This window comes from Neomonachus schauinslandi, unplaced genomic scaffold (assembly GCF_002201575.2).
Source record: "Neomonachus schauinslandi unplaced genomic scaffold, ASM220157v2 HiC_scaffold_157, whole genome shotgun sequence".
Lineage (NCBI taxonomy): Eukaryota > Metazoa > Chordata > Mammalia > Carnivora > Phocidae > Neomonachus > Neomonachus schauinslandi.
Genome location: NW_025408858.1, coordinates 28,323 through 38,883, shown reverse-complemented (window position 1 = coordinate 38,883; position 10,561 = coordinate 28,323). Strand labels below are relative to the sequence as shown.

The 10,561-nt window shown below is 52.5% G+C and overlaps 1 protein-coding gene across 1 annotated transcript; it reads right to left on the bottom strand.

The window, feature by feature from the left end:
• Positions 1–98: 98 nt before the first annotated feature.
• Positions 99–9,639, bottom strand: LOC123323666 (scavenger receptor class B member 1-like; the record flags this gene model as incomplete). The annotated part of the gene is made up of 5 exons (XM_044912114.1): positions 9,556–9,639; positions 7,895–8,052; positions 5,874–6,015; positions 2,726–2,929; positions 99–194 (listed from the first exon to the last, which is right to left on the bottom strand). Coding segments are annotated over exons 1-5 (684 nt in total), but the record flags the coding sequence as incomplete, so codon positions are not given.
• Between the last annotated feature and the right edge of the window lie 922 nt (positions 9,640–10,561).

The window sequence follows — 10,561 nt, the reverse complement described above, 5'->3', positions numbered from 1 at the left end:
TCCTGAGTTGCAAGAGAGACAAGGTGTGCAGCCCGGGTGGCCCCCCCCACCACTCCTGCCCAGCCCCCATGTAGGAGGGCCACCGCCCTTGCCCTCACCTTGCTGAGTCCGTTCCACTTGTTCACGAGGTGGATCCTGCTGAAGTCTTTGACCCCCGTGAACACGGTGAAGAGCCCAGAATCGGAGTTGTTCAGCTGTGGACAACGACAGAGACCAGCATCTTTAAGCCTCAGGACAGGGGCAAAGGCCCACCCGTTTACTTAGAGGCCACTCCCCACTTCACCCAGAGGACAGGGGCCTCGATACCTTGTTCACGGCTGCATCTGCAGTGCCTGGGGACCAAGAGGAGGAGGGCTTTCTAGAAGGGGCACTCCCTTGATGACAGCGTCCCTCCTAGAAAGGGTCCCACCTTCCCTTCCTGAATCAAGGAGAGTCAGCTTCTCCTCCCAGATGAACAGCAGAATGACCCCCTCGTCCCAACTGAAAATGAAGTATGGTCATGTGACCTCTCCAATCAACGAAAAAGAAGCAGATGGGGCATGCCACTTCCGGATGGAAGCTTTAGAAGCTAGTGCATGCACAAGTCACCGTGCTTTCTGCCGCTCCATAGGGGTCGTGGAAGTGTTTATCAAGCTGCTGCCTCCCTCAGCCTGGGTCCCTGAGTGACCAAAAAGAGCAGAAGGCCCACTGGTCACCCACACTGACATGGCATACAAACAAGGAATCAACTCGCTGTTTCAAGCCACTGACATTCCGGGGCTGCTTGTTACACAGCATGACCTGGTCTATCCTAACCCATACAGGACCCAATGCTTACTGAGCATTGTCTGGATCGGAAGCCCCAGGCTTTGGCACTCTGAGGTTCTTTCCTAGAGACAGATGCCTAATTCACAGCAAAGACACGCAAAGCATATGAACTGCGGGGCGAAATCTAGAAGTACTGTGTTCCCCCTGAGGAGACTGAGTAATGGAAAACATGCTGAGAACTCAATAGGGTTGTGTCCCGGATGAATGGCTAAATTGATTACTGACTAGTTAGGCAAACAGGCTCCAGAGTAGGGCCCAGTCCAAAGCCCTGCTCTGGCCTCTTAATATCTGTGTCATGTCACCTGTCCATTCTGAGCTTCATGAGCTGGGACCTCAACCATTATGAGAAGAGAGTAACAGGAGCCTGGAGACACTGGGGGTATGAAAAAGCGAATGTGTCAACACTGTTAAGTGGTGCCTGAAAAACAGTAGGAACTCCAAATGCTAGTCTTTATTATCATTATCATTATTATTAATAAAGGCTCCCCCAAAAGGACACCAGAATAATAATCATTACAGACAAAGTATATCAGAGACGGCCAGTTAGTATCCAAAGTATCCTCCCCTTCCTCCTTCGTAACAAAACCCAAACCTTACCCAGGGCATCAGCACAGCTGCTAAAAGGCTACATTTCCCAGCTTCCCTTGCAGCTAGGTGTGGCCACTTGACTAAGTTTGGGCCAAACGAAAGTAGAAATTGGTTTTTCTCCCTCCCAAGGAGGGAGACAGCTAAGACATGCTGTTTTGTCCTCAACCCCCCTGCCTGCCTCTCCATCCCCAACCACTCTTCCTTCCACTTGTGCTTCCTGGAAGGTGGATGTGGTAGCTGGTGCTCTAGCAGCCATCTTGGGCCATGTGGTAATCTGGAGTATGAAAACCACACCATAAGGATGGCAGACCAGGGTAGTAGAAGAATTCTGGATCCCTGAAGGATAGGAAGACACCACATCAACACTGAACAGCCACTGCTGGAGTGTTATTTCAGGGTTTCCATTATACACAGTCAAACATATATTATAGGTATGCTACTCACTTTGTAATAATATTCATTTGTTTACAAGTTTACAAGATGCTTTCAAAGGAATCGTGTTGCTCCAAACTTGCCAACTTACCCACACACTCAGAATCTGTCATTCTGGTTAAAAAGGTATTGAGTGTCTATCATGTGCCAAGTACAAAAACATAATGTCTTCCTCCCCCTCCCCCCAAGACAGATCAGCAGAGCCCAAAGGGGAGGCCGAGGCTGGAGCAACCCAGAGGGCTCGTCAAAACCTTTGGTGGAGGAAGCCACAGTCAGGGGTCAGACTCTGCATCAGATCACGGCTCAGGAGCCCAGTTACTGCCAGGTGACCAAGGGTCAAGATCAAGAAAAAAGCAGGCAGGGGCGCCTGGGTGGCTCAGTCGGTTAAGCATCTGCCTTTGGCTCAGGTCATGATCCCGGGGTCCTAGGATCGAGCCCCGCATCGGGGTCCCTGCTCAGCCGGGAGTCGGCCTCTCCCTCTCCCTCTGCCGCTCCCCATGCTTGTGCTCTCTCTCTCACTCTCTCTCTCTCTCAAATAAATAAATGAAATCTTCAAAGAAAGAAAAAAGTAGGCAGCTCAGAGCAATGTCATAGTCAATATCTGTGACTTGCCTCCCCAGCAGCCTCTCCTCCTTCTCCCAGCAGCAGCCCCCAACTGTCCACACTCAGCTCAATCACATTCTCAGAGCCTGGATCAAGCTGCACCCACATCTCTGCCTAGAGTTTTCAGGTATATGAGCCAATAAATTCTCTATTCCTCTTAAGCCAGTTTGAGTTGGGTTTTCTGCCATTTCCAACCCACCGCCCCCAGATCCCCAGTCAGGCTGCTAACCCATTTCCAGGCTGTATCGATGGAGAACAAGACACAGGCCCCGAACTTGTTGTGGGCCATGCTTACCTCTGCAAATAGCCCAAACTTGCCCTTGAATGGAAACATGTTTGGGAGGTACTTGTTGATGAGGTGTATGAGGGGGTCCTCGTAACCCCACATGATCTCGCCTACAGTGCGGTTCATGAAGGCACGCTCCCCGAGTGTGCTGAATGCCAAGGTCATGATCAGCTTCAGGCTCATGGGCTTATTTTCCATCATCATCGCTGCAGCCTGCAGAGTGAGGGGACACTACATGTTACAGGCTAGACACCAACGGGTCCATGCATCCTGGACTTCAAGCCAGGCCCAAGGTAGAGTTCATCAGGGGACATGAACTTCGGGCCCAGGAAGGTCCCTGCAGCGAGCATGTAGGGTGTCTGGGGCATCCAGAACCAGTCCCTAATCCTTCAGTAACAGGATCACCTGTGTTCGTGGATTTCAGGTGAAATTAACTCCATCCCCAGTCCCAGAGGTGGGCACATGGCAGGGATCTGGCCAATCAGAAACGTTCTTCCCTCCAGCTACAGTGATTGGTTCCGGAATGTGTAATGTGGCCCAATCAGAGCCCCAAGAAACGGGAAACATTCCCCTGGGGCTGTCAGATAGAAAGGAGAGCTTCCTGCTGCCCTCCTTGAAGGCTGTAGCCACCCTGAGGTCCGCCCGAGCAGGGCACCAACACAGATCTAGGGAACCTGATTTGCACCCTAGATCAAGCCACACCTGAAACGAGCCAACCTCTGCCCTTTCAGTAATGTGAGCCCATAAGTTCCCTTTTTGCTTATGCCAGTTTGGAGTACCTTTTATTGTCACCTTGCATTCAAAAGAATCTTAATGAAGACTCGACTCCACTTCCTGATATCTCCTTCCCAAACACGAAGAGTCCCAAAGATCTGTTCTCCCCAATATCTGGGTGCTGAGAATGCAGGTGAATTTATTTTCTAATTTCTGCTTTCCTCTGGAGATACTGTCTTGGCACTTGGTTTATTTTTTAAAGGCACCTCATCCAAAAGTGGAAAAGTGAACACAGCCAGCATTTCCTAAAACCTGGGCCAAAGAGGTCTGGTTCCTTGGGAACTCACCAGGATCTCCTTGCCATTATAATCATTTTTGAAAGATAATAAACACATGATTTTTTAAAAAATCACAAAAGAATATCGGAGAAACGTCCCTCTCCAACCCCTGACCGTCTCCTTCCCATTCTTCTCCCTCAAGGCCACCCAATGCTATGGGTTCTTTCCTCCAGAGACATCCACACCAGAGACCAGCAAACTATGGCCCATGGGCCAAAGCCAGCCCACCACCCATTTTTGTACAGTCTGAGAGCTAAGAATGTTTTTTTTTTTTAATATTTTCAAATAGTTGCGGGGGGAAGAATATTTGAAAAAACATGAAAATTATATGAAATAAAGTTTCATTGGAACATCTCCATGCCTCCTCCTTTATATTGCCTTTGGTTGCTTCTGCATCAGCAGTTCCAACAGAAATCACGTGGCCCTCAAAGCCTAAAATACTTACTTTATAGAAGAAGTCTGCCCACCCTGCTCGAAACATGTAAATAAAAAAGCATGTGTGTATAAGTGGGTGTGTGTGTGCAAATATTTCTCCTTTTTAAGTAATAAGGTGTGGCACCGTACGTGCGTTCTGCACCTTGCCTCTCCCTCACTTAGACCTCAGGGACTGCTCCGGCCCTGGCTGGCTGCCATAAATTACCACAATGAAACATGATGGAACAATATTTAGGTTGTTTCTAGAAGTTTGCTCTGACAATGAATATCCTTGCGTGCAAGCATCTTTTACGTGTGTGGTTCTATCAAGAGGACACATGCCTACAAATGAAATTTCTGAGGTCCAAGGCGTGTGCAATTTCTATTTAAAGTCACCCCCTTCCAACAGCTCATACCAGTTCTGTTCCTCACGACGGTACGGGAGAGCGTCTGTTTCCACAAATGCTCCTGACCCCTGGGGCATCATCACGCGGTCTTTGCCAACCAGGTCGGTGGGGGCAAGTGCCTTCACTGCCAAAACTTAAGGATGTAACTGGGGTGGGGGTGGGGGGCGCGCAGGGGCGGGTGGTGAAGCTGTAAGGTTTCGGGGCATATTTATTCTTCTGCCCTGTCCATCCAATGGACTCAGCAGGCGAGTTCACCTCGGATCCAGAGCCCAGCCCAGCACCAGCCCCAGGGTCACTGACAAGTAAACAAGCTAATATGTGTAAGCCCATAAGCCCTAAGTGCTGACACACAGTGTTTGCAAAAAGTTAACACAACAGGCCTGAGGCCACTCTCTCTAGAAAGGCCTGCTGGCAAGGTTGACCCTCAGCCTGCGTCTGGGAGCTTGGGTTTCGAGGGAGCTCCCACCACTCCCTGACTGATAAGGGGGGGCTCACGGTGTCTGGACTGCGTCTACGAACAGTATGCTTTATGCTGACCACCTGCCTTCCTTCTGGGGAGGTGGATTTTGGTACATGCCAGACAGAAGGTGCCTCTGTGACCAGCCCCCAATAAAAAACCCTGGGCACGGAGTCTCTAGTGGTTTCCGTGGTGACAAACCTTCCCAGGTGCTATCAGGACTTGTTGCAGGGTGAATTGGGGGTGGGTGCCTGTGCGACTCCCTGGGAGAGGACGCTGGAGGCTGGAGGCTGGCCTCCACCCCATGTGCCTTCTCCCTCTGCTGCTTTTGGTTCTGCACCCTTCTGCTGTAACAAATCAGAGCCAAGAGTGGGACAATACACCGTCTGTGAGCCTTCCCAGTGAGTCAGCAAGCCTGGAGGTGGTCTTGGGGACCCTGGCGCACAGGGCCAACAGTCGGTAAATCCAGCTACAACTATGACCCCCACCTACAGAGCACGGAGGCCCAGCCTGCAAATGGGGCAGACGAGGACGTGGCCTGGGGGAGCCCCGTGCAGCCCCCCACTAGTACCTCCCTGTGGAGATTCTAGATTTGTAGACTAAGACGGGAAAGACAAGAATTTTGGCTGGTACCCCCAAACCAGAGACAGGAGGATGCACCTGGGAAACTCGATGGGCTGTGAGTCGGGTCCCATGAGCAGCCGGCTGCCCCCCGTGCCCCCCACCGCGGGGCAGCCCACGCAGGGGGCAGGCAGGACGAGAGAGACGGAAGCCCTCGGGCGCAAGGTGAGGGCTGGGACAAGGGGCGCGGCCAGGGGCAGGCTTACCAAGACCAGGATGTTGGGCATGACGATATAGTCGCTCTCTAGGCCATGGGACTTGTCAGGCTGGAACTGGAAGCTGCGATACTCGAGGAATGACACTGTGTCATTGTCATTGAAGGTGATGTTGCTCTTGTGCCTGAATTCCCTGCGGGCGAGAAGCCGGTGGTCAGTGGGGCCCGGCCACACAGGGACGGGGCGCCCGCCGAGAGCCGTGGGGCCCTCGGCCCAAGGCAGGACCCTGTGAGGTTCATCAGAGCTACCCCAGAGAGCACCCAAATCCCAACACACCCCCTCCCCCAGCCAGGCGCCACCGTCCTTCACAGCAGCCTCCCCCCGCGCATGCGCCTGCTTAGGGAGACAGCGCAGCACAGTGGTTCGGAATGTGCACTCTGGAGATGGAGGGCCCGGGCTCCCATCCTGTCTCCATCACTTACTACCAGGGCCTCCGTTCTCCCATCTATAAAATGGGGGTGATAACAAGAGCCACTTCGCAGGGCTGTGGTGAGCCCTGAGTGGGTCAGTGCATGTCAAGCCACCAAAGGGCGGCCCGAGGCACGGAAGACAGCACGCGAGTACCAGCGGCTTTTCGTGGCTGCTGCCGTTATTCCCTCTTGTCTGCAATCCATTCTCCATAACATAGCCAGAGAATCTTTGAAAAGTAGAAATGAGATCATGTCCTTCTCTCCCCGACAACCCTCCTTTGCATACAGGATAAAATCAAGCTCCTAGGGGCGCCTGGGTGGCTCAGTCGTTAAGCGTCCGCCTTCGGCTCAGGTCATGGTCCCAGGGTCCTGGGATCGAGCCCCACATCGGGCTCCCCACTCCGTGGGAAGCCTGCTTCTCCCTCTCCCACTCCCCCTGCTTGTGTTCCTTCTCTCGCTGTATCTCTCTCTGTCAAATAAATAAAAATCTTTAAAAAAAAAGAAATCAAGCTCCTAATGTGGCCTCCGAGATCCTCACCACCCGACCCCGTCCAATGCTCGGGCCTCGTCTCTGCCAATCTCCCCCTCACTCATACCACGCCAGCCACTCAGGCCTTCTCCTTCCCGGACTCCCAGACTCTGCCTGCCTCAGGGCCTTTGCACCGGCTGCCACCTCTGCCTGGGGCCCTCCTCCCCCCACATCTTCACACAGTGGCACCCCCTTCTCACCACCCACATTTAGGGGGGTGCCCCCTTGGCAGAGGTCCTCCCTGACCCTCCAGTTAGACCAACCCTGCCCACGCCCCTCCCTCCAGCACTCTCCATGCTTCACCCTCCTTGCTCTCACCACACTTATGGCCACCTGATGTGTCTAAGAGTTTACTCTCTCCCATCAGACGTCAGCTCTGTGGAGCAGGGGCTCGGGTCTGGCACGGTGCCTAGTCCACAGGAGGTGCTCAGTAAATGCTTCCAGGATGAAGAAATAAATATAAACTTTGGCAAGCCAGGCTCAGCTCTGACACAGAAGCCTTCCACGGACGAGCTTGGCAGGGACGGCGATTCTGTGACAGGGTCCGTGCCCGAGGGCAGAATGGGCAGGAGCCGGGAATCGGGCCTTCTACCAGAACTGTCCTCCCTCACCTCTCGGAAACCTGCTCTGGCAGATTCAACAAGCCGCGTTCTCCCAAAGACCACGATCCAGCGAAGAGGTGGTGGCCGCAGTGGTAATAACACGCTAGTAACAAACGTTTACGGGGCGCTCACTGCGGGCCAGGCACTGTGCTAAGGGCTTCCCGCTATCTCATCCAGTCCTCACAACCACCCCAAGGCGGAGACTGTCATCCCCATTTTACAGATGGGGAAACTGAGGCATGGGGAAGGAACGCCCCTTGCCTGCAATCAGAAAGCCACAGTTTAAACCCAGGAGGTCACTCTGCAGAGGGCACAGTCTCAAGCACGAGAACACCAGACTGGGGAAAGCAGACTGACCCTGAGCAAGCCCCTCCACTACTCGGGGCCTCGGTTTCCTCATCTGTAAAATGGGGTCCGAGCCTGCTAAGACGGCCCGCCTGGGAGACCCAGTCCAGCCCCCTCTGTCCTCACCTGTACACGTAGGGTCCGCGCTCCTGCACCTGCGGCTTCTCCCCCAGGAGGATGGCGTCAGGGTTGACAATGTCGAAGAAGTAGATGGACAGGTAGAAGGGCACGGGGATCTCCTTCCACATGTTGAAGGACAGGCTACTGGGGTCGATGCGCACATTCTGTGGGGGGCAAAACAAACACGCCCGTGAGGAGGGTGAGCGGGCCCTCCCCTCCATGCAGCTAGAACAGCTGTCCAGAGCCGGGTCCCTCCCGGGTCCCACCATCATGTCCGGAGGTGGCCCCTGGCGGTGAGGGAGTTCCCCATCCACGCTGCTCGAGAGCATCAGTTCACAGGCAACACATTCTTGCAGATGCTACTTTTGTAACCGTGTTTTAGTAACAGTAGCCTGATCAGACACCAGGAAGCAGCTGCTGCTGGAATACTCCACGTGTCCAAATGTATCATTCATTCATTCAACAAACTTTTACTGAGCACCTGTATATGCCAGGCACTCTTCCAAGGGCTGGGGATAAAAGAATGAACAAGACAGACCCCACTCCCCAACTCTGTGGGGTCTTCAATCTAGCAAGGGAGAGGCAGGTGTTAAACATGAAGGTACAGTAACGTGTGCTTGTGTGAGAGGCAGGGATGGGGAAGGGGATTGCAACTTTTTTTTTTTTTTTTTTTTTATTTATTTATTTGAGAGAGAGAGACTGAGAGAGAGCACATGAGATGGGGGAGGGTCAGAGGGAGAAGCAGACTCCCTGCTGAGCAGGGTAATTCCACAGAGAAGCAAGGCCAGCACAAAGGCCCTGAGGCAGGGCGGTGCTGAGACAGAGCTGAAGAAAACAGGTCTGCAGCCTGTCTATCAGATACACTGGCCTCTCATCCCCGTCTGGCTCCTCAGCTCTGCAAGTCCCTGTGTCACAGGGAGGTCCCCCCAGTACCACCCAATCCCCCCCCAACTGGGCCCGGCCACATCACGGGCCCCACAAGGCTTCGAGCCTGGGTGGGGCAGAGTGACCCAGCCCATCAGAGTGAGACCCGATACCACAAAGCGAGGTCTACAGGGTGGCTTGCGTCACCGTCCATGTTCCTTCAAACATGGCCTTCCAGAAAAAGGCCAGCCACCTTTTCTGTCCCTAGACAGCCAAAACCAATGGGCAGAGGCTCCAGGGGAGCCAGAAGGCAGGAGCTCACTGGTCTGGCCCGGCCCCATGTCCCCAACCAGCAGACTCTGGGAAAGAGACAATACAGAAGCAGCCAGACCTCAGGGCCACATGGGCAAAACAGTCACCTCTTGAGTCTCAGTTTCCCCATCTGTACAATGGGGGGCCAGGAGCCTCAGCCATTTTTCATTTCACCAACATGACATTTAAATGAAGAAAAGTTAAATTCATTGCCAAGAATAAAAAACTAGAAGATGTCACATAAAATCTGGATTTCAGGGTATAATAATAATCATTTATTGATAAACACATCTTCCTACCTGCCATGGAAGCCACACGATCATTCTTATAACCTGAGCATCTAATACAGGCAAATAAAGGCAACTAATAAGTGTGATTTGAACAAAGCAACTAAGACTCTGTGGGATCTCCATATTGTTTAATACCAACAATTTATTTTTCAAAATCGAGCACACCCGGGAGCCGATCGAACACACACCTTGGGGCCACACCTGGCTCATGGGCCGCCCTCTGCCACACCTGCTGGCGCACTTGACCAGCATCATCTCCTGGATGATGGAGGGTGACCTCCCCATGTTTCTAAGGGGGAAACCAAGGCCCGGCGCGGTTGGGGGGCTTTCCCCAGGCCCCACACAGCAGGTCCAACAGCAGAGGCATGGGCACAGGCTTGGCAGATGGAATCCAACCTTAGGCAAGAGGCTGCTGGGTGGGAGTGGGGTCCACCCAGGATGGAAATCCTCAACTCTTCAACAGGGAGGAGCGACAGAGGGAGATGGTCCCATCATGCCTCTCCACCATCCTCTCTTCACAGAAAAGACACACACAGGGCTAGTAACTAGGGGTCCCCTGCCTGTCCTGGCTTCTGCCGGCAACTCCAACGGGAAAGAACGTGACCTCAGTCCCAGTTCCTTCTTCTGTGTGTGTGTGTTTGTGCGATAAAAACACATAAGATCTACCCTCTTAGCAAATATTTGAGTGTAGGATGCAATCTTGTTAAGTGGCCACACTATGGCATACAGTAGATCTCTAGGCTTACTCGTCTTGCATAACTAAAACAATAAAAGCCATCATATGGAACGTTTTGGAGGTGATGGATATCTTTACACATAGATTGCAGTGATGGTTTTGAAGGTGTATACTTATCTGCAAACTCATCAAGTTGTATACATTAAATATGTACAGTTTTTTAAAATGTCTATCATACCTCAACTAAGTGGTTTTTAAAAAGACAGTTTCCTTGGGGATTAACATAAGAAAAAAAAAAAAAAAAAAGACAGTTTCCTGGGGCACCTGGGTGGCTCAGTCGGTTGAGCGTCCAACTCTTGATTTCAGCTCATGTGGTGATCTCAGGGTCGTGAGATGGGGCCCCTCGTCGGGCTCCGAGCTCCATATGGAGCCTTCTTAGGATTCTCTCTCTCCCTCTCCCCCTGCGTGCATGCGTGCTCACTCTCACTCTCTCCCTCTCTGTCTCAACCTAAATAAAATAAAATAAAATAA